The sequence below is a fragment of the Cajanus cajan genome, chromosome 2 (assembly GCF_000230855.2).
Source record: "Cajanus cajan strain Asha chromosome 2, NIPB_CcT2T_4, whole genome shotgun sequence".
Lineage (NCBI taxonomy): Eukaryota > Viridiplantae > Streptophyta > Magnoliopsida > Fabales > Fabaceae > Cajanus > Cajanus cajan.
The window spans coordinates 52612687-52637636 of NC_138518.1; the positions used below are offsets into that span (position 1 = coordinate 52612687).

A 24950-nucleotide genomic window follows, 5' to 3' on the forward strand; every position below is an offset into this window, starting at 1 on the left:
AAAACTATATGATACCTTGTTTCATTAATTCAAATCAATGTATAAAATTCTTTTATGGTTATCTATCAATTTGAATTAATGAAACGAAGTGTCAAATAATTTTAAATTTTTTGGAAAATTTACAAACTTGATCTATGCATTAAGAATTTTTAATTTAATGTTTGGATTACTAAAATTTGATGTAAAATAATTTATTGAATGAGTTAAGTTTAAGTAGACTTACTCTTGAAGTAAGTGGGTCCCCTATCTCTCTTTCTCTTTCTATCTATCTATCTATCTATCTATCTATCTTTCTTTCTTTCTTTCTTTTCTCTCTCTCTCTCTCTCTCTCTCTCTCTCTCTATATATATATATATATATATATATATATATATATATATATATATATATATATCACTTTCCTGTGTTTGTTTTGTTTGTTTAGGTTGAAATCCCTTTGTAGGCAAGGATAAGTTAAATGTTGATATTAAAGAAGAAACTTAAAGTTCAATCTATTGTCGTGTTAGGTAACATTGTTTTGATAGGGTGTGACATCGAAGAATGGATTTTAAGTTTTAAATATTGTTATGAATTTAGGTTATTCAATTTTTAGACTTATGTATGGGCTTTGAAGTGTCAAATACTTATATGCTGCTTTACGTTTTCTTTTATTTAAATCTTAAATTTAAAGTTAATTTGAATATGTGATACTTTTTATGTACTTAAAAAAAGGATTTTGAAAACTCCACTTCTTTTATTTTCAATTGTGTCACAAATAGGGTCTTGTGTGGTGATGGTCAATAAGTTTTGGATATTCACGAGGGACTTTTGTTTCTTAAAGTAGGTTTGTATATATGGGTTTGTTGGTTCAAAAAACCTTTAACATGAATCAACCACAATCGGGTTTAACAGATTAAAATTGAACCAATCTAATGATCCAAACTTAAATTGAAGCTCTACCATTAAGTTAGGTTAACTAGTTTACGTGTCAACTTGCACCCACTTATCCCCCACTCTTGCTATTTTAATTAATAATTAATTAATTGTACAATTATGATATTTATTAATTTACCATCAACATACTTAGAGAAAATATTTGCATGATTCTCTACTACATTGTCATATCAATACATTAATATTGACATGATATTTTGCTATAAGAACTAAATTGGTGATATACTCAATCAAGATATTGAGTTAGTGAATTACTAGTTGAATTAAATATACATATATGTTCTTATATATATAACTTATATTAAAAATATAATATAAAAGTTATTTTTGTCACACATAAGTTGATAAGATATGTTGGTACAGTAATTTATTTTCTTTTAAGAATTCAAGGGACTTGAGTTCAATTCATTTTTAAAGAAAAAACTGCTTCAACGCACATCTTGAATTAAACACATTTTTACTAATTGGTCATGTCCGAGTTTAATGAGATTAAATTTTCACAAAAACATAGTAGTAAGGGATTAGAATAGAATTTTGATGATAATATAAAATGCATTTTCACCATTGTGTTGGATTTGAGTTTAATAAGACTAAATTCGTGTAAAAATAATTATAAAAACTAAAATAGAGATTTTAGAACACTATATATTACATGAATTATGTTCACAGATAAAAAAATATAGAATTCAACAATAATAAAAAGACTAAAAGATTAATTAAATTATTAATTTAATAATTTTCATTTTGTATTTTTTCACAACTTTTAATTTTAATTAATTTTTTATTAATTAAAAAGGTTAACTGCGTTGGTTTTCAAAATCTCTCCATGATTAAGGTAGACTTTCAAGAATATAACACTTGCAAATGAGTTTGATCTTTACTAAAAGGATAGACCTTTTATTGGTGTTTTGCATTAGCTTATCTGTTAGTGTTATTTATTTCTTAAACATACTATAATTTTAAATCTTTATATTCAACAACTATTTATTTTCCAAATAAGAGGCGTGACATCATCTTTCACATCGAATCATTTGTTTTTAAAGCCTTCATTGAATTGATTAGATAAATTAGGCTGATCATTAAAACACACTTGATTCGGAAGATATTGGAGGTTAGATATATAAAGTTAGGCGTGGCTAGTGGCTACGAAGACCCAGTCAAATGAAAAATTGTTCAGCCTAGAATAGGCACTCCATTCATGAACACTCATTATCTTCTGAATCATTCAATCAAGTGCCCCATTGTCATTAATTGGCGTCCACGCTCTAATTCATGTTTTCATTCATTGACAGTTTTCAATCTTTGTATTCCCCATTTATTTAGAACAGTTCAATTTGCTAGCTAGCTAGCTTGACCAAAATTAATCAATGCACGCCAAACTTTAGGTTGGGAGGATCGATTTCCATGCAAGAAATTAAAGAAGGAAAAAGGGTTAGGTTAGGTGTGAGTAAACTCAGTGATTTAATAGTGCTTGTTAGGTGTGTGACATACATACATGCAATTAAGCCACTGGGAATTAAATATTCAACATATTGGATGCCAATAATAATCTTTATATCACTTCTTACTTTACATATGTTAATTCTCATTATAAGATTAAAATGGCATTACACATGAAAAAAAACGTATTAACTAGCGTTTGGATATATACCAAGGTTCCAAATTTAGATCAAGATGCCCCACACGGTGTGAACCTAGTGGACTGACTCATTGATCTAGAAAAGTTGTGGAACCGAACATAACAGGGTCAGAAAAAGAACAAGCACCGCTATCCAATTCTGAAGATCCAAGAAGGTAAGGTAACACAGCATATTCTGCTTTTGGTTTGGACTTTACACTATCCATCGTTTTCGGTCCCCCATCTACGATGATATTTAACTGCCACTTTCATCATTATAAACTCAAAAACAAAAACAAAAAACAGGGGGAATATGCAGTTCTTATTTAGCAAAAATACTACAGACAAATTAATGCTAGCGATGTACACTGATTTTTTTTGCACACATTTTACTATAAGGTCAGTATTGAGATATGGGATCCACATGATATTTTTAAGTTCAATTTGTTTGTATTAAAATAATGTATCATCAACATAAGTTATGTGCTGCAATTACAGAATATTAATTGCAGAAAGTATGAGATTACATGGTATTCACTTACTATCATTAATACTTTAAGGCTATATTAGTACATGAACAGAAACAGTATTCTACTCGAGAACCTTAAACTAGAAGGGTGTACTAGTAATTGCGCATGTAACATACTTCATCTTTACTCTACTCTACATGACGGTCACTCCTAGTCTAGAAAATCCAACGACGGTCCCTTAAAGCAACTGGGACACAAAGAATCTCAGAAAATTATGGAAAAAATAAACGGAACAAAACGGGTGGCATGCCTGCTGTCTGTGATGAGTGCTGAGTTGTTGTGAGTAGAGAACAATAGGAAAAACAAGAGAAGCAAATGAAAAAGCAATACTTTTTCTTTTTCTCTTCTTCCAAAGACCATCACTTTTAAACACAACAAATGGTGGTGTAAATAAAATTCTGGGGGCCAAGTGATGCAAATTCTGAGACCCACGTAGGTACGAAGACAAATCATCAAAAGCATGGAAGTGGCAAAGTGAAGAAAACACAGCCCATGAGCCATCATCATCCCTTTTTGCTTTTCTATGGTGTCTCGTGGTGTTTCTAATTCCCTCTACTTTACAAATTAAAGAGGTTAGAACTGTGTGCTACACTGCACTGCACTACTAATTGTCCTCTCTGGCTACAATACAACTCTATGTTACCTGGTTCCCTTCATGCTTTGCACTGTGGATCCTGTTCTGTCACTTTTCACACACTGTGGGTTCAGTTGAGTTGGAATAAGATAAAAGACATGAATTCTCTGAGGTTTCTCAAGTGACACCATGTCTTGGACTCTTGGTAATGGTAATGGTAAGTTTAATGCTTTTGGCGGTGCTGCGGTTACTTATGTCAATAGAAAGAAGCCATTTTTCTGTGTGTTTTGGCTTTTTCCCCTTTCTCTCTCTCTCACTATTTAGTTTTTCTCTTTAGGGCGAGAACTCTTGGTTTGTACTTTTAAATTTTAAAATTAAAAATGCTTTAGGCAATTTCTCTCTCTCTCTCTCTCTACTAAAGTGATTTGGGATTCAAATATTTTGAGGAAAAAAAAAATCAAATAGCATTCCTTATGTTCCATGCAATTTGTATGAAACTGCAGTAATTCTTTAAGGGGAGAAGTAGATCAAGTTAAGAGATTGCAGATGCTTATTTGGTTTGTTTCCTTAGTTACAAGGCGAAAAACACTGTTTTCAAGGGAAGAGCCGAACTTGCGGAAAGAGTGGAGCAAAATTTGACGAGCGATTTTCTCCTCCTTGACTTGACTTGCAAGTACAATACAACCAATTTGGTTGTTTGTTACATAGGAAAACAACGAGGGGCTTGTTTGGTTTTTGTCTTCCACCGCATCATTTTCACAACTCGTAACTTGTGATGCTCTCATATCTTGTTCTCCCACATTAGCTTTGTGTGTTTGTGAATCTTGGCTAGAGATGGCAGAAATTAGGCTCACCAGGGTGGAGCAAGGCCAAACCAAGATCAAAAATGTTCCAATAGCTGTGACCCCAGAAGGGTTTTGGTGCTGCCCTTCTCCTGTTGTGTTTCAGAAAAGCCTCAAGGCCCAAAACCCTCTCAACAAGCCCAAACCCTCTTCACCCCCGCCAAAAACCAGTGTTCAGAAGAAGCCAGTGTCTGTGCCAGTGTGTGAGAGAAGAGCTTCTGCAGCACCTGCCCCTTCAAGATTGGTGCTTTCTGATGATCAGCAATGTGCAACTGCTCCAGAGAGGCCTCCACCTACCACATCTGTGGCTGCAGAGAGGACACCTAGGCCCAAAATTGAATCTTTGCCAAAGAAGGTTGCTATTGAGTTTGGTGAACCCGGAACTTGTGATATGAAGGTGGTTTTGTTGGGAAAGCAGGGTTTTTGTGTCAAGTTGAGTGTGCACAGGGATGTTCTGACAGAGAAGAGTTGCTTCTTTTCTGAAAAACTCTCTGAACAATCCGGTTTGTCCTGTCTCCAAATCGGTGACTGTGAGGATGTTGAGATATATGTTGAAACTGTTGGTCTTATGTACTGTAAGGAGATGAAGCAGCGGCTTATGAAGCAAAGTGTTTCTCGCATTCTTCGAATACTCAAGGTAATTTGCTATCTTTGTGTCTTGTTTTGGTGTTTTTTATCAACCCTGAAATTTGTTATGCTTACACAATTCTGTTGTATAATGTGTTTGTGGGGTTGAAATATGTTAAGTGTTGCTATCAATCTTTTGTTGTTATAGGTATTGTGATTGCGATTTTGGGATTATCTTTATGTTGTCTAGTGTCTGTTCATTTGTTCTTTTGAAACGCAATGCTGGCTCGAGTTTGACTGCTTAATGTTCATTCTCTGCTTAAGAGTATTAATGCTCCCCTCATTAATAATTCTCCTCGTGTAACTCCTCTCATTAATTATACACCTCTCAAAGTTAATGCGATTTTAAAAGGAAATTAAAATCTTTTGTACTACTTTTGATACTGAAAACGAGTATTGATAATTAATTGGAAGCTGGTGTAGCGAAACGGAAACTGGTGGTGCATTACAATTGTTTCAAAAATAATTTCTTATAGGGCTATTCGTAGTTTCTTTTCTTTTTTTTTTTCTTTTTCTTGGGAGGCCTTGATTGTTTTGACTTCAAGATTTCTTTTCAACTCTGGTCTTAAAAGTGGAAATGCTTCCATTACACATAAAACATGGAATTTCATGAAATGTGCTTTTATGATAGATATTAGATATACTCATATACTGACTAGGGATGGCGAAGTCAAGAGTTGCACAAGAAGATAACTTGTGCTATGAATGCCAGTTATGTTGATGATAAAATAATCCTCGTGTCTTTGTACCCAGACAAAAAAGGCTCTTGTCTTGTACTACTATGCGGAATTTTTTATATTATGGTTAATAAGTATATACTTATGTGCTCGTCAAAAGTATATACATAGCAATCTTGAAATACATAGAACTTGTATGTAAATATAGTTGACACAGATAGATCAAAGTTGCTTTGCAGAGTGGAGGGTTCCATGAACGAGGACTCTAGTGATGATCATGATAGAATTATGGCGTCACATGGGATAAAATTACCAAATTTTGACTGTTGAATGCTAGTTTTTTAAGATGAGCTAGTATTGAGGTCAGAAGAAAGCAAATAATTTAATGTGATCCTGCTGAATCTAAAGGGCTCTTTACGTCGTGTATATATATGTAAAAGGAGGGATTCACTTATTTCCAAGAATAAATTTATCTAGATTTACTCCACTCAATAACTCATGTTTTATTTCAAATTTTAATGATTTAACTTTTGAATTAAAAATTCTTAATTTATAATCTACAAATTTTTAAGAAATTTGAAAATTATTTGATACTCCATTGTATAAATTTAAATCAACGTATTAAATATTTTTATAATTATCCATCAATTTGAATTAATGAAATGGAGTATCAAAAAGTTTTCAAATTTTTTAAAATTTTGTAGATTTGATTTATGTATTGAGAATTTTTAATTTCACAGTTAGATCGTTAAAATATTATGTAAAACATGAGTTATTGAATGAAGTAAATCTAAGTAGACTTATTCTTGGAGTAAGTGGGTCCCTTTTCTCTCTCTATATATATATATATATATTTTGTACTACTCAGTGCATATTGAAATATGGACTATCGCGACTAAGTTAGCTTCATTGACATTGTGTAACTGTAGAGGGTAGATTTTTAGGGTCCAAGTAATAATCAAAGCCTTAGTCTAAAGTTTCTAAATTTTTCAAATTGATTTTATCTGAATGTCTACGAAATGCTGAACAAAGCATGCAATTTGCTCAATTATAGAATACCTTGATCAATGTCCATAGCGTATATTATCCTGCTTTACATTAGGATTTGTGAAAAAACTTGAAGTTGGGTGGATTTTTTATAATCAGCCTATGCTTAAATTTTTCCTAGAATCACTTGGTAGTTGGAATTTAATGAAGGAATATTTAAAATTTCTTTTGCAAAACCTAAAACATGTAATATTTCCCTCAGGTAGCTGAATTCCTCGGCTTCAGCTCATGTATCCAGTCATGTTTGGAGTACTTGGAAGCAGTCCCTTGGGTTGGAGAAGAAGAGGAAGAAAAGGTGGTCTCAACTGTACTGCAACTCCAAGCTGAAGGAATTGGGGTCAATCCTGTGCTGAAAAGAGTGTCATCTGACATTTCTAATGTCCCAAAAGACACTCTTTCCCACATCATTGAACTTGTTCTCAAAAGCAATGAGGAAAGAGGCCGCCGAGAGATGAAATCCATTGTCCTAAAGCTCCTCAGGGAGAACAACAGTCTTCCAAGCTATGCCCGTTCAACTGACATATGCAATGACATGATTTACAGATCATGCAGAAGCTGCTTGGATTCATTACTGTCTCTGTTCAAGCAGGCTGCAGAACCGGACAAACCGAGTGAGGAGCGTGATCCATTAACAAAGTGCATAGCTCTTGAAGCTGATAACTTATCATGGTTGCTTGAGATCTTAATTGACAAACAAGCTGCTGATGAGTTTGCACTGATGTGGGCAAACCAGCAGGAACTGGCAGTGTTACATGCTAAGCTGCCGACCGTGTTGCGCTACCATGTTAGCTGCCTTTCTGGGAGGCTTTATGTTGGCATTGGAAGGGGGGAATTGTTGCCGTCGAAGGACACACGGCAGTTGTTGTTGCAGACATGGCTGCAGCCTCTGATGAATGACTACAACTGGTTGCAGCATGGATGCAGGTCATTTGATCGGAAACTCGTGGAGGAAGGCATTGGGAGGACTATTCTCACCTTGCCTCTTGAGGATCAACAGAGCATTTTGCTTTCATGGTTGGGGAGTTTCTTGAAGACTGGTGATAGTTGTCCCAATCTTCAGAGGGCTTTTGAGGTGTGGTGGAGGAGAACTTTCATTAGACCTTATGTGGAGAACCAAGGTAATGTTGCTGTGTCTGCTGATAGTTCAATGTTGCCAAAGCAACAAGAATGAAGAAAGTGTCAAATGGGGTTCTTGAATGTCTTTCATTGGTAATGGAGTTTTTGGTTTATATTAAGGAGTTTGAGGAATTGTAAAGATATGTGTTGATTGCAGAATGTGGATTAACCTCCAGCAGCTAACTAGTACTGAGACGTGTCATGTGTCCCTTGCATGAGTTGACTCTCTATTAATTCTTTGAGGAAGACCTCAATGAATTGATAAATTTCAGTAATTGGATTTTGTATAATCTCTTCAAAGAGAGGAATGGAATGGAGTTTTTAGTTTTTTTTTTCTTCCTATTTTGACTGTGTAATACTATAATTAATAATTACAATAGGGTATCAAACATTATAAATCCCTAGGGAAAAAAAAAAGAAAGAAAAACAAAGCAAACCAAATGCATGCTCTTTATATATCTTTCATTTGCTTTTTATATTTCTTTTTATTGGCGTGTCCAGTAAAACTAACTTACAAGTTAGCTGAATGTTTGTAAGCTTAGATGTTGAAAAATTGAAAAATTATTAGTTAATGATTGAATTGAAAGTGTTTAATAATGTTAGTTGATAAATTTAAAATGATATAAAATAATTTTTATAATGAAAGTGGAAAATAATAAGTAGGTAAGAAAGGATTTAAATTGATGAGGATTTTTATAATGGAGTAATTTTTAAATAAAAGAATTAAAAATGATTTTAAATAAATTACTAAAGATAAAAAAAGACTAAGAACTTATTATTTCAATTAATTTATAATAAAAAAATTAAGCTTTTAAAATAAATTATCATAATAAATTTATTTTTGTCAAATTAACTTATAAATTAATAAACTAGATAAAAAAAAAAGTTTATAAGTTCATTAAAGGTGTGTTTGAGATGGGAGAAATGAAATAGAAAAGAAGTGAGAAAACGTGGAGAAGTGAAAGCAAGTTAGAAAAAATGGATGGTTTGGTATGAGAGGAAAGAAGTGTTTAAGCGGGTTCTATTGTTAAAAATTTCCCCTCTAATATAAGGGAAAGTGTGCGTAAATGTTTGTCAGTGTTGTTGTTTATCATTTTGTTAGATTGCAGTTCATAATTTGGTTTTGTTTTATATATAAAGTAAAAATAATCTAAGTTTTACATTAAAGGTGATAATAATAAATAAATGAATAAAATTAACTTCTATTATGTTAACAAATAACTTTTATTTATTCTTTATTTCTTACATATTTCCCTACACTTTTTTACATTTTTTTTCTCTATACCAAACACAGTGTAAATGTCTAGTTAAACTCTCTCTCTCTTTCTCTCACTATATATAAATCAAATTATTTACTAGATATTTTTACAATGCCATCTGATTGTTCTAAATTTAGAGTAGGACAGTGATGGTTTACCTCGTATTTACGACTCAAGTTGTTGAACAAAATAGATTTATAAATAATATATATTAGGGGTGGGCAATATTTCAAGAACTGGCCCGCAACTGAGCTATCTAAATGAAACAAAAGAATTTGGGTAGATTTGAACGATTTTGCAGGTTAAGCAGATATAAGAAACAGCTAAGATGAATAATAACGAGAGGGTTCCCATTCGAGATATTTTTCGTTTGAAATCGAAATCGAGTGAAATGCTGATTAGGAGCCTAAATGTTGATGTTTCATACTTCCATTTCTTACACAAACATGCATGGAAAGCTTTTATATATTTACCCGCTTAGGCATGTTATGTCGTTGTCAACTCATACACTTTTGTTCTATAACACATACTTGGGTTAACTTCTAATAATAATATGAAAATAAATGAATGGTTTAGATTTGAAGAGCCTTTTGTATTGGTCAAATTTGTTTGGTTGTAGTAAAATGTTTGTTATCATATAATGGATCAAATTTATAAGTAAAAATTAAATATATTTTTAGTCTATCAAAATTAGAGTAAATTTATTTTTGATCTCTTAAATTTAAAATTATTATTTTTAGTCATGTGATTTTTAAAAGTCTTATTTTAATCCCTCAAATCACTAATAATATATTTGAAAGTGACATATTTAGATAATTATGTACAATCAATTGAGTTTAATATAATGTTTTCGATAATAAGAACATTAATAAGTAAATTTTATATGACAATTTTTGACATATTTTTTTAACAAAATTTGAATATAAAGACTAAAATAATATTTTTTTTGAAATTATAGGAACTAAAAAGATTAATTTTAAATTTGAAGGATTAAAAATAAATTTACCTTAAATTTGAGAGATTAAAAATATATTGAAGTCTTAAATTATTAATATTTTATAATGTACAAAAATAACATGTTTCACAACCTATTTTCACTTGGAGTCTCATGTAAAAATTTTCACCATTAAAATCTCATTTTTTTATATTTAAATCTCCTCTCTTATTTTTAATTAGAGGTTGAATTTTTTTCATTTCCCATGCTTTACACCTTCAAAGAGTTAGTGGTTAGATTTCTTAATTCACATGGGTAAAAAAGCTACAATTAATCCTCTCAAGTAGTTGTTGGAAACACAAGGGGGAGGAGGTTAAACATCATAGAGAACTCTATTAATGAGTCATAAGCAAATAACACAAGTAAACTCGACATTACATCTTAAGCCAAAACTTTAAAGCATTAGATTTATGGGTCGTTCTATACGTTATTCAACATACTCAACTTTACCTAATTCAAGACTTTTATTCAAAAGTTGCACACCAATCTCTTCCACATACCTCAAGTGGCAGTCTTTTTTCATCCATGAGTGTTCAATGATGACCCTCAGAGCATAGCCATCTCCACCAATAAGTTCTAGATACCTTCACCGCCATTAACTCACATCAATGGACACATTGTATAACCTCTATATTGTCAAAAAGAATTTTGACACATAGGATCTCCAAACATGGATCTACCATTAATTTCATTAACCAATACTTGTCTGATTCAATTACTTGGTCAAATTATCAGCTATTTGATACCAATAGTTGGGAGCATAGGGGGCTTAAACATTATTGAGATCTCCATAATAGGTAATAAGAAAATCCCACAAGTGAACTCGATAACACATCTTAACCCAAAACCTTAAAGTCGCCATGTTTATGGGTATTTCTCTCTTATATGTTACTTAACATACTCAACTATATCTAATGTAAAAATCTAATTTGCACTTGCACATAACAAGTGGCATCGTCTATAGGAATCTTGATATACAAGTGCTATTAGATCTGTTGGTTCAACAAGGTGATTGACTCAAAAGTATTGAGGGTAAGCTATTATTAGTCGACACTAAAATTTGATTGTACTAACTTTGTCAAAAAAAAAATCCACCAAGTGCCAACAAAACGATAATTAATATTATTAACAGCCGGTAGAGGAGCTCCATTCTATTTTGTCATCCCACATGTCATCATCATTGATAATGACCTTTAGTTCATAGATAAAAAATTCAATGAGTTTCTACAAGGCCTAGGTGTCAAGCATTGATTCATGTTAATTATGAATGAGAATAGGTTAGATCAAACTAGACTTTAAATATATAAGTCGAGCTTTGATTATGAAAGAAAACCTATTCTATAAAATTAAAGTCTAAATTTAATATATAATCTATTATAGACTTCTTTTCTAGGTCTGACTTTTTTAAAAAACCTGATTTGGTCTATTAGCATATCAAAAATCTATTTTACATTAACAATATTAAATAGACCAATAAATTTGTTTTTAAATAAGTCAATACATTTATTTTTAAATATGCGTACAAATTTTTTTTTAATAATTTTCGTGATAAAAATATAGCTTATTCTAGTATTATTAAAATTTAAAGTTTAAAAAAAATAAAAATTAACGTTAAAGGGATAACTTATACACACTTCTATGTACACTAATATATACTCACACACGTGTAATGAAAGAAATAATCTTATAAAAAAATTCTAAATACTTCTTATATTCCATTTGGAATATCCTAAATAAACAACTATGAAATTGAAGGAAAATAGCAAACAAAGATACGATCGCTAGATTTTATTATTATTATTATTTCTTGATTTCATATGAACATGAAATGTAAATATTTAAACAAGTTAGTGAAAATGTAAAAAATATTAATAATCTATTTTTTGTATTACAAATTTATTTATTTAATTTTATATTTTTAATAATGTAATATGTATATTTTTTTTATTATATTATATAGATAAATAAACTAATCTATTAAGCTTAACAAACTTTTAATAAACCCAAGTTTAACCTTTTTAATTAAATACATTTTTTAAAAAATCTAAATTTGACCTTTTTATTAAATAGATCAGACCATGTTAGATTTAAAATAGGTTAGGCCATGAGGTCCTATTTAAGACTTGACCTATTCTCATCCCTAATATTAGTGGAACACATGTAGTCAAACAGGCAGACTGAGTCAGCAAACAAGCTTATTTTAATGGAATTGCACAAACAACTTGGAAGTGCGAAGGGAACATGGTTTAAACAACTACCTGAAATCCTATGGGTATATCGATGCACTCCACAATCCACCACGAGAGAAGCCCCTTTTCAATTGACTTACGAAACGGATACAATGTTGCTAGTAGAGGTCAGAGAACCTTCTTTCTGGAAACTCCATTTTCAAGAAGAACATAATGGGCAAGAGTTGAGAACCAAACTCGACTTAGCAGAAGCAAATTAGGAGCAAGCATGATTACTAGCCAAAGCTTGCAAACAAAGAATGATTAGAAGATTCAACTCCAAGTTAAGTCCTAGAGACTTTTAAGAAGGCGACCTAGTATGGAAACTCCACGAGGAAGCACAAAAAGATTTAAGAGAAGACAAACTCGCAACAAATTAGGACAACTTATTCTGTATGTGGCAAAATCTCAAGAATGGAGCTTACAAACTCGAATGGCTCTCAAGCAAGACCATTTCAAGAACATGGAAATCCACCCATATGATGTATTATAGTTGACCCATTTGTGTAGTGCATTTTTTTCTCACTCGATCATTTTTTCCTTAAAAAACGTGAAAGGATTTTAGGCAAGGAGGTTTTTAAATAGGTATTGTTATGATATCATTAGGTATTGTTGTCCTTAAAAACTCAATTTAATTTATTACAAGGTTTCCCTCTCAAGTCCCCACTTGGTCAAGGATGTACCTTCAATATTAAGTTTTCTTAATTTATTACAAGGTTTCCCTCTTGGGTCTCCAATCAACCAAAGATGTATCTTCAATATTCACTTTGCTTAATTTATTACAAGTTTTCCCTCTTGAGTTTCAAATCGGTCAAGGACATACCTTCGACCTTCCCTTTAATTAACTTATTACAAGGTTTCCCTCCTAAGTTTCCACTCAAACAAGAATGTACCTTTGATATTCTCTTTGCTTAGTTTATTACAAGGTTTTCCTCTCGAGTCTCCACTCGGCCAATAATATACGTTCGGTATTAACTTTGCTTAATTTATTACCAAGTTTTCTTCTCGTATTTCCACTCGGCTAAGGATGTACCTTCAATATTCACTTTACGTAATTTATGATAATTGTGTGATTTACTTAACATCAAGTGTGTAAATCTCAACAATTATCTTTTTTCCCCTTATTTCTGGTAATGTCAAACTCTTTTTAGCATGAGTTAGTTAGTTTTGCAATCCTTGTCAGTCCTTTAGAAGTTTTAGACCAAATTTCATGAGTGGAACTCCTTTTGTAGAAAAATGAGGATGAAGAAAGTTGAAGACTCCAATACTTAAGGATCAACCAAGAGCAAAGAAGTAACTCACTCAAATTGGCTCGTTGGGCAAAATTAAAGGATGGAAAAACACTGAGCCATAGAGCCATTTTCTAACTCAACAAGCCTACTTTAGCTTAATGAGGCTACAAAAACTTTCTCTTGTTGAGCAAGACATAGGTGTTGAGCGATAGACCTTTGTAAGCAATAGAGGCATTTTCTCACTCAACAAGATATCGTGGTTGTTGAGTGAAAATTAGTGGACACTTGGACATCTAAGGCAAAAAAAATGTCTTTATTATGGTAGACTTGGAGATTCAAGGAGCATCATTGAATACACTATTAAAAAGACCCTTGAAGGTTGGGGAACACCCTAGGAGAGCTCCATTTTCATCACTTCCATCAATTCTTCACCATTTTGTTTAGTTCCAATGGCTACTTGTAGCTAAAACTCCACTCATTGGGATTGAATGTAACTAGTTAAACAACATGTATTAACCTTGCTTTATTAATCTAATTTTTGTTTCATTCATTAGTGTTTTTACTCTTCCCTTAATTTCTTGATTTATTGTATCTTGAGTTGATTTATTGCTTTTGTTGTCATTGGATAATGCTTCTTTAGTTATGTATGAGTTAAAACACACATTGAGAGTCATGTTTAGGAATGACTATGATTCTCAATGGGCATTTGTGAACTACCCATGTTTAATGCTTGTATTTCAGTTAAGTCAACCAAGGGATTGGAGATTTGAGTGAAATACACAATTTCAAGTTCTTAAGGGATTAGGGCTTGTAGATTTTCTATGGTAATGTTAATGTTGAGGTGTAACATAAAGGAAAACCTTTTATAAACTGCTACATGATGGAGATCTAGTGAAATCTAATCCCAATGGTTCTTTCCATTTGATTTTATGTAATTATTGTCCCACATGTTTAAAACAAACCCTAAAAGATAGATTTAATTCCTTTTCTCATTTTATCACTTTAGAGCTTGTTTATGCAAAAACTCAACTTTAACAATTATAATTTCATTCTTTTGAGTTATAGTATAGTGTATTTAGTTACATTTGTCTTATATTGCACAAGTTCCTTAAGGAGATGATCTTAAATTGAAAATACTACACGTGATTTGATACATTTTTCAATTCATCAACAATTTATTTCAAGGTTTGCCTCCCGATTCTCCAATCATCCAAAAATGTACATTTGACATTTGCTTTGCTTAATTTATTACAAGGTTTCCTTTTTAAGTCTCTACTAAGTCAAAGATGTACCTTTGATATTCACTTTGCTAATTTATTATAGGGTTTCCCCCTTAAGTCTCCACTCGACTAAGGATGTACCTTCAATATTAAGTTTGCTTAATTTATTATAAGGTTTCCCTCTCGAGTTTCCACTCGATCAAGGATGTACCTTCGATATTCACTGTGCTTAATTTATTACAAGTTTTTCCTCCCGAGTCCCCATTCGGTCAAAAATGTACCTTCAATACTCACTTTACTTAATTTATTACAAGGTTTCCTTCTCGAGTCTCCACTCGACCAATGATATACCTTTGATATTCATTTTGCTTAATTTATTACAAGGTTTTCCTCTTGAGTCTCCATTCGACCAAGGATGTATCTTCGATATTCACTTTGTTTAATTTATTACGAGTTTTCCCTCCCAAGTCTACACTCAGCCAATAGTGTACCTTCAATATTCAATTTGCTTAATTTATTACAGGGTCTCCCTCCTAAGTCTCCACTCAACCAAAGATGTACCTTCAATATTCATTTCACTTAATTTATTACAAGGTTTCTTTCCCAAGTCTCCAATCGCCAAGGAAGAACCTTCGACATTCACTATGCTTAATTTATTACAAGGTTTTCCTCTCAAGTCTCCACTTGTCCAAAGATGTACCTTTGATATTCACTTTGCTTAACTTAATACAAGGTTTTCCTTCTGAGTCTCCACTCAGCCAAGGATATACCTTTAGTATTAACTTTGCTTAATTTATTACAAGGTGTCCCTCTCGAATCTCTAATCAGCCAAGGATGTATCTTTGGTATTCACTTTGTTTAATTTATTACAAGGTTTTTGTACCTTGGGCATATGTTTAATCTTGAATTGTTACAATGTTTCCTTCCTAAGTCTCCACTCGATTAAGGATGCACCTTCCGTGTTCATCTCACTTTACTTATTACGAGACTCCTTCTCGGAGCTTGGTTGGCAAAAGAAGTGTCTTTAACATAACTTAGTAAAATTATAATAAATGTGCATGATTATATGTCAAAGCAAATGAAAATGTTTCATTAAATAACTAAACAAAATGGGTATTATTGGCCCAACATACATAAATAGAATAAACTACTTTACTTAAAAAGTTGAAAAAATGTGCCTACTTGACTACCACATTAGCCCTACTAGGTAATTGCATCATTTTCTTCATCATCATGACTTCTAGCATGATCCTTTTCAACATCGAGGTTTGTCTCGTCATCACCTTGGTCAGACATATTCTTTCCCAATAGAGGGTTTTGACATTAGGTTCAATGTTTGGTGGCATCTCATCAAAGGACACGAAAGCTCCTTTGTAAATATATCGACTGATATTAAACTCAAAATCGTCTGGAAAGCCTTAGAAGTACTTCACCTACGGAATCGCCTAGTTAAAAATAGCTTCATGCTATTCCATGATCCTTTTTCTTAGCATACTTCTTGCACATTGCAAGATCGATATGAGCCCAACCAACATCCTCCCCACTTTTTCTCTTACCCTTCTCACTAATTTGCAGGTTCAATTTCAAAGCATCCATCTCTCAATGCAACCTTTCTATCTCCCCTCCATATTTTTTATTTTCCTCTACATGGTCATTATTTGCAATCAAGGCCTCAACGACAGCCTTCTCATATCCCTCAAGTTTTTGATTTAGCTCAGTACTCTTGACAATTGGCTCTAACACCATGTTTTGTGCAAACACAATCGATTAAGCCTACAACTCACGAAAGATCTTCCATTTTTTCATTGTGTAAATTTGATCAAGGTAATCTCTACTTCACAATTCTTTTGGCATCAACCTCATAATTGAGGAAGCTATGACTACACATAGTCAGGGGAATGGCCAAGGTTATCCAATGTGTGTCATTCAAATTTTGTTGCTTAAGTTTTTAAGCCTTCTCATGGCCATGGTCCTTTATTTTCCTCTTATTTGGCTACTTCAATGGAGTTCTTTTTCTTTATTCCCTTTTTTTGTCTCGACCCTTTCGGTGGGATTTGAGTGGAATCCTATTGACATTGATCAGTCACAACATACCTGTTGCCCCACCAATCGACAACAATCTAGTATCTTTTTCCTGTTACGTTTGACCAGCTAGTAATTGCGAATGTTCAACTCATCTCATCTATTGTTAACCATGATTATTGCCAAGAAATAAAGTCAAATCAATAGCATTTTCACTAACTTATACACAAATGGAACACTAATTTTCCTAACAAATTGTGCTCAATTTGAGGTGATTCAATCAAATTTATAAAATGCCTCGTGGGGAGATGCTGAGGGAGTTTTAGTAATAAATCAAGTCTGGTATTTTCCTAAAGTCATAAGGTCCTCTCTTGAAAATTTGTCGTAGCACCAAGGCACGTGCATTGATAAGTGCTATGATTTCATTAAGTTTATGGCCTAGTTTGAAGCAGTTATATCAATTTTCCTTGCTTTAGACTTTGTTTTTAACTCAAAACATATCTAAATTATTAGGTGATCACATTTTGTTTTTGAATCATGTTTTTAGGTAACTTACAAGTATTTGGTTGTTGTTTTGTAGTTTAGGAGAAAGCTAGGAAAGAAGGAAGGAAGTCAAGCACAAAGTGGTGAATTTGAAGTTGAAGGAATTTTTGGTTAAGTTCCCAGGCTAAGCCCCAGATCCACGCTTAGCCTCAACATGGCAGAGAATCCCTGGAATAGAATTTTGATTCCCACGCTGAGCGTGGAACTGAGGCTTAGCGTGGATTGTGCTGACATGTCATTATTCACATAAGACAAAAGCTTTTATGACCTAAAAGTGGGATTTTCGAAGAGAGAAGTAAGGAGGATCATTCTTGGACTTTGTGTGGCGGCTGGAGAGCTCTGGAACCTTCAAGATCAAGCTTCTTCCTTTCTTCATCATTTGTAGAGTTCTACATGTCTATGTGTAGCTAAACTCACCCTTGTTGGGGTTTGATATAACTAAACCCATTCTCATGTGTAAACTCTAAGCTATCAATCTAAGTTGTTATTCAGTTTTATTGCTCTTTTTCTGTGCATAATGCTTGTTATGGCTTGATCACCCTTAACTTGAACTTAAGGTTTTTAAGAGATTGAGAAATGATTTTAAACCTTTGACTTGAAATAGAGCAACTAATGGTGCTTATTGCTAGAGATAGAGTAAATGCCATTAGTCTTTCTTAAGCTCTTGTTTTTAAAGCTGGTTTCTAGGTTAAACTATGCAAGAGATTGATAGTTTAAGCTAGTAACTTAGATGCCAACTTGTAAGAGATTAGGGTTGGTTACTTTTGAGAGTGATTGATAAATTCTAAATAATAACTATTGTGAACTTAGTGATAAGCATGAGAGGAAGGTTTAGTGAAGTCAAACCCCAACAACTTATTAATATTGCATTAGAATCAAGTTTTGCACTCTAAGTGTTTACCAAAATTCCAAAAAGAATTATTATTGCTTGTTTACATTATTTACTGCAACAAATCAAACTCTTATTGCTTTTCGGTAGCTTAGTTAGTATAACAAGTGAAATTGTAAAGTGTTGCGCAAGTTCCTTGGGAGACGATACTCATACTTTCATTGAACTACTTATACGATTTGGTACACTTGCCAAACGACATAACATGCATCCAATAAAAAAGGAACAAGCTTTTGTCATCCTCCATGTAGAAAAACGTCTCCCATTTGGCCTAACAATTATTTTGAAGAACCCAGTCTTAAAGTTCTTGTACGATGAGGTGAAACTCTCTAACATACATCGTTTGAATATGCGTGCCAATGATACTTATTTTTCCAACTCACTTGGTCAACTATAATAAAAGTGTAGAAATAATGACAAAGTCCACATTATATTCAGACATTGGCAAAGAGTGTCAAATGCCTGCATCATCACCGAACTTTCAGGATGCTACTAAGTTGACGACACATAGTACCAACAAAACCCCTATTGTGAAATTATCAAACGACAATTGAACCTTCAAGTCTCAAAATGAACAATCATAAAGATAGAATTAATCTGCCTTAGCCAACGTTTTACCCAAGAAAATGTAGTCGGGATTCAACCTTCCATCATTTTAGTAGGCTTTGGTACCTATTGGGTACGAGTCCTCCACCTCGTTGAATTCAAAAACTTGGTATGTGAAATCAAATTTAAAATTGATTATGGATCATTTTATCAAGACTAGACAAAATCCACTTTTGTGTGCACTCAATCGCATCCAAGCATGGTGAAAGGTTTGTACTGCTTCCTTTGGCCTTGAGTTTGTTTATGCACAACCTAATCTACCGAGCCACTAGGAGACAACTCATTTGATGCACCATTTCATCCCTCCTGATGGTTTGTTGCTTCGTCTTTGATAACCATCACTTCTTGGTTTCCTTCGACCTCATGGTTGTTTTCAGAATTAATCTGCCTTAGCCAACAAGAAAATGTAGTCGGGATTCGACCTTCCATCATTTTAGTAGGCTTTGGTACCTATTGGGTACGAGTCCTCCACCTCGTTGAATTCAAAAACTTGGTATGTGAAATCAAATTTAGAATTGATTATGGATCATTTTATCAAGACTAGACAAAATCCACTTTTGTGTGCACTCAATCGCATCCAAACATGGTGAAAGGTTTGTACTCCTTCCTTTGGCCTTGAGTTTGTTTATGCACAACCTAATCTACCGAGCCACTAGGAGACAACTCATTTGATGCACCATTTCATCGCTCCTGATGGTTTGTTGCTTCGTCTTTGATAACCATCACTTCTTGGTTTCCTTCGACCTCATGGTTGTTTTCAGAAATAAAGTTAGTGGACCAAGAAGAGGACGTTGACGAGTCACTAAACAAACTCTCCAACACTGACAATCCCATCGAAGAGTCTTTGGTAGAGGAATGATCAGACACTTTGGCTATACTAGTTATGTCCTTTGACATTCAGCTAAAAGAAAGAAAACAAACCTAGCTATCTAAATTGGCAATGCACTCGGCTTAAGAGAGTTTCACTTGAATCGCAATACACTCAAACTCAAAAAAGACAATCACAATGGTGGGGTGGACTCCACCACTCAATCCTATTTATAATGGACCAGCTAAGGAAGGCGAAATAGCACATCACATCATAGCTATTAGATTAAAAGCAATCTAACAATTTGTAAGACGCAATGTTTTGCTTCCCAAGCAATGCAATCGCTTTGCTGAAGCTTAAGCAACACAATGGTTACAAAACATCATTCAAAAACCACCCTCGAAGATGCATATCAACAACCTTGTTCATTTTTCTAGTAAAATTCTCTAAGTATGTGCATGTATACCAGATAAACCCTTATGTGACTAGAAAATGGCACGCTCGCTAACACATGGGGAGTGTTTGTTCAACATCCTCAAAGGTCGATGCATAAATATGGGGATGTTCATTTGGCACCTTCGAGCACTGACACGTTCTCTGGTATCCAAAGCATGTTCATTCGACACCCTAAGTTACTAACACGCTCTCTGGCACCTAAAGCATGTTCATTTGGTGCCCTTGAACGTTGACAGGCTCTCTAATATCCAAAGCATGTTCATTTGGTGCCTTCAAATGACGACATGATCTTTGGCAACTAAGCATGTTCATATAGCACCCTTGGATGCTAACACGCTCTCTTGTACCTAAGCAAGGTCGTTCAACGCCCTCAGATGTTGACACACTGATGGAATCATGCCTAGGAAGGCAAGAAGTGACACATTAAAGGAGTCAAGAGAAATGGGCTAGACAGGAAGGTTTGGGCCAGTCAAGGCCCAATGGGCCCGATGGGCTTTGAAGGCCCAATATGAGTTTCACATGGGCCTTATTGATGTATTCATTGTTTTTTTATATTAGTATAAGTTTCATATAATTTGGTCTTGTATTTTGGACCCATAGAGTAGTATTTTAGGCTATAGGCTTATTGGGCCTAGTTTTGGGCTTCATGGGCCTTTGGGCTTTTGGTACCCAATATTGGGCTCATTTTCATTTTTGTAATTTTTCCTTTCCATTGTATTTGATTGGCAATTGTATTTAGGTCATTAGAATAGGATTATACAAGGATTGCTTAAATAGGCAAATTAGACTAAACTAAGTTTAATTTGGAAGTCATTTAAGTTACATTTGAGTCACATGTTTAGCACCATTGGTGGCTGAACATGTGCCACTCAAATTAACCCTAAATGACCCTCAAATTAAACTTAGATGCACCCTAGTACCTAAACTCACGGCCAAGCACATGGGAGCCAAAATTTGAATTTAAATTTCAAGTTTGAATTCAAATTTTAGGCGCCACATGTAAGGCTAGGATTTAGGCGCCAATGTGGAATTTTCGGATGCCTACTTAAGTCCATATCCTAACACCTTGTAATCACTTTTGCATATATGAAATTTCTGAACATTCTTCAGCCAAATTTCTACAAGAGTCACCGTGAGAGAATTGCCTTCAAAACCCTAGGAAACTCCTTTAGTTCCTACCTTTTGAAGTGAGCAATCCTTTGAGCCTTCAAGCTAGGATACTTCCTTCTCTAGCCTAGGCTTTCTTGCTTCGTGTTCTTCAATTAAACAAGCTCAATCCATTCGGTTCAAGTCTCCAAGAAGAGGATCCTACACTTGGTGAAGTCAAGGAGTGGTTCATCTTTCACTTCTCCTAGCTTTTCCATCACACACTCTTTGGTACCTAAGCATGTTCATTTGGCCCCCTCGAGCACTAAAACACTAATCGGTACCCAAAGCATGTTCATTTAATGCCCTCAGAGACCAACACACTCTTTGGTACCTAAGCATGTTCATTCGATGCCCTTGGATGTTAACGCTCTCCAACACCTAGGAAATATTCATTCAATATCCTTAGAGGCTGACACACTTACACCGCTAAACATAACAAATGTTTGCTTATGGTAGATAAAGGTGATTAGGGTAATTAAACCTAATTATGGTATAAAAAAAAAGTGGATTATAAATGTATTACTTAATTGATAACATTTGACTAAGCTCCATGGAAATTTGAGACCAACATAGTTAGTATAAATAGTATCTATATCAAAGTAAAGACATTGTTCACAATATATTCACATTTATTACACTAAAAAAATTACTTACTTAATTGTTGCAATGTCTTTTACAAATATACCCTCTCAGTATTACTAAACAATTGATTTGAAGAACAAAATAGAAGTGACCTCATTGAAGAGAGAGAAAAGAATGTACTCTAACACATGTACACAAAATTCTTGTTTCTTTCCTTCTCTCCAACATATATTCACATAATAAACTTAGAAAATTTGAGTCTCTAAAACATAATTACCCTTAAATGTTTATTTCTATCCATAATTTTAAGATATTTAAATAAGTTTGGAAGGAAAAGTAATATATAATGAAAATTGGTCTTTCTAAATTGAGAAACTATAAAATATTTATAATAAAAAATTAAGGAATAATTCGAAGGCAATAAATTTCTCAAATTTTAAAAACTTTTTCAAATAAGGAATATGTTTATTTAATGAAAAATTAACTACCTATTTTCTCTCTTCCTCATCAAAATTAAGTTCCGTCAAAACACAACCATAAATGTGAATTTGTAATTGGCTCATGAGCCATTATTGGATAGATATTTTTTGTTTGTTTTCATAATGTTGAGCAAGTTGATTAAAAAAACTGCGTTTGACGAACATGAATGAACGTTTAAAGCTGAATTGACAACTACAAATATGTACCAATTTTTTTTAGAGGGTTTTATTTTATTTTATTTCCTCAGTTGTGAGATGTAACAATTTATTTAACTTCTAAGTTCTTCCCTCTGATAGTCACCAAATAATATCCTCCTTTATAACTCGTCTGAGTAATAATTTTTCGTTTTCTCCCTGGATTGAGCATAACAATTTTTGGTGTAGTTTATGGAAGAAGTTGCTTAATCTTGGCTCATGAAGAAAGTTTATATTTTAAATGAGATAAATTTAAAAGTTTAAAATTAATTAAAATTTTTTAAACTTGAACTTAACTCATTAACTTATTTATGATTTGATTAGATTTTTCTCTGTTGAATTTCTCATTGAATAAAATTTTATTAATTTAACATTAACAAATACTTATATGCTAAAATGAAAATTTATTATAAAATAATTTTAAATTCGTAAAAATAACTTGAAATTGGAGACAAAATCTTTGACGCTAGATTTGGTTTTAAAATATAACTATTAAAAATTGTCATTAGATAAACTACATATATAAGATGAATCAATTTGTCAAAAAAAATAAAAAAAAAAAAAATATATATATATATATATATATATATATATATATATAAGATGAATCAATCAAAATTTGGATGAACAATCCGAATAATTGATGAGTTCATTTATTCAGCCCATTTCATATGTCATGTATAATAGTGACTAGGCCTAGACATTTACTTAAGTGGGCTTTAAAAGCCCTTCAAATGTATTTGGCTCATGATATATACACCTCCTTTTTTCTACAAGTACACCTCCTTTATTTTTTTTTTAAAAATTATTAAATATTGTAAACTTTTTTTTAATTTTTTAATTTTACACCTCCAACTTTTAATTTGTTACTTTTTTCTTCTTTTTCACATACTTTTTTTTTTCTCTTTTAGTTTTCACATGCTACCAAAATAGGTGTAGTGAAAGAAAGGTAAGGAAGTGCATGTAAAAATTGAAAAAAGAAGGAAAAATATGTAAAAAAAAGTACTAAATTAAATATTGTGGATGTAAAATTAAAAATTAAAAATTAAAAAAAAATTAAGAATATTTTAAAATTTTAATTATTTTTTTTTAAAGGAGGTGTACTTATAGAAAAAAGGAGGTGTACTTATAGTATTTTCTCCTTTGTTCACACCTTCTTCATTCTCTCTTTTAATTTTCACATGCATCTCTTTATCTTTCCTCACTCTTCACCTATTTTAGTAGTTAGTTTTAATTCTTTTAATTTTCACATTACTTTCTTTCTCCCTCTCCTTTTTCAATTTTCACACGCCTTGGATTGTAGAACTGTGCTTGAAGGTGTTGTAGGCATATGCAACTTCTTTGATAGTGTCAAAGATGTTGAGATAGACAACTATTTTTTCTTCTAACAATTCCTCTCCTTTCACACTTCCAAAAACCTCAATATTGTAAAAATTTGGCTAAAACTCTAATTTGGTCCCTTATAAAATTAAAAAATTTCAATTTGGTCCCACTCTAATTTTTAGTTTCAATTTAGTCCCAATTTATTTTAAAATTTTCAATGTGAGACTTCAGTCCAAATTTCACAAACAGTGTTAAAGGTCCGAGAGAATCACGCCCGTGATTCCAAATCACGGTTGTGATTCTCACGACCTGGAAAGAACTTGAAAAAAGAGGTGCGAAAAGAGGTGGTGAGAATCTCGACTGTGATTTGGAATCACGGGTGTGATTCTCTCAGACTTTTAATATCGTTTGTGAAATTTGGACAGAAGTCTCACATTAAATTTTTTAAAATAAATTAGGACTAAATTAAAACAAAAAATTAAAGTAGGACTAAATTAATTTTTTTTAATATTATAAAGGATTAAATTAGGGTTTTAGCCTAAAAATTTAATATTTCAAAAAAAATTTTCTAGACCATTAATTTTAGTATTTTGGAAAGAATATTTTGAAATAGTGAAATTAGTATTTCAAAAGTATTTTTCAAAATTTGATAGTTTACATACTTCTAAAAAGTACTTTCTGAAACACTAGACTACTATTCCAGAAAATACTTTTCAAGTAGTAAAATTAGTATTTTGGAAAAGTGTTTTCTAGAAGTGTGTTACTTTACATAATTTTGAAAACTTCTTTCCAGAACAATAAATTTAGTGTTCCAAAAAACACTTTCTAGAAATATGTAAAAAAAAATAAATTTGGATAATACTTTTAGAATAATAATTTCACTATTTTGAAAAGTATTTTCTTGAACAATAAATTAATGTTTTCAAAGGTATTTTACGAAAAATGCCTTTAAGTGTGAAAGGGGAAGAAATGCTCAAAGAAAAAAAAGTGTGTCTGACTTG

At 32.6% G+C, this 24950-nt stretch overlaps 1 protein-coding gene across 4 annotated transcripts; it reads left to right on the top strand.

Annotated features, from left to right (window-relative positions):
• Window positions 1-3024: 3024 nt before the first annotated feature.
• On the top strand, window positions 3025-8306 carry LOC109816174 (BTB/POZ domain-containing protein At3g50780). Of its 4 annotated transcripts, none has more exons than XM_083068420.1 (3): window positions 3025-3872; window positions 4159-5134; window positions 7051-8306. In XM_083068420.1, the coding sequence occupies exons 2-3, from the start codon at window positions 4490-4492 to the stop codon at window positions 8017-8019; spliced, it is 1614 nt and encodes a 537-aa protein (XP_082924546.1). In that variant the 5' UTR covers window positions 3025-3872; window positions 4159-4489; the 3' UTR covers window positions 8020-8306. The 4 variants fall into 4 exon arrangements, with proteins under 4 accessions (XP_082924546.1, XP_082924548.1, XP_082924549.1 ...); XM_083068422.1 differs by having other exon boundaries at window positions 4227-5134; XM_083068423.1 differs by having other exon boundaries at window positions 3025-3653.
• The last annotated feature ends 16644 nt before the right edge of the window (window positions 8307-24950 follow it).

Bases quoted from the DNA above. Each gene is read 5' to 3' on its own strand.
- LOC109816174 (XM_083068421.1), top strand. From the start codon at position 4,490: ATGGCAGAAATTAGGCTCACCAGGGTGGAGCAAGGCCAAACCAAGATC. The intron at 5,135-7,050 runs GTAATTTGCTAT...TATTTCCCTCAG, and splicing joins GCATTCTTCGAATACTCAAG to GTAGCTGAATTCCTCGGCTT.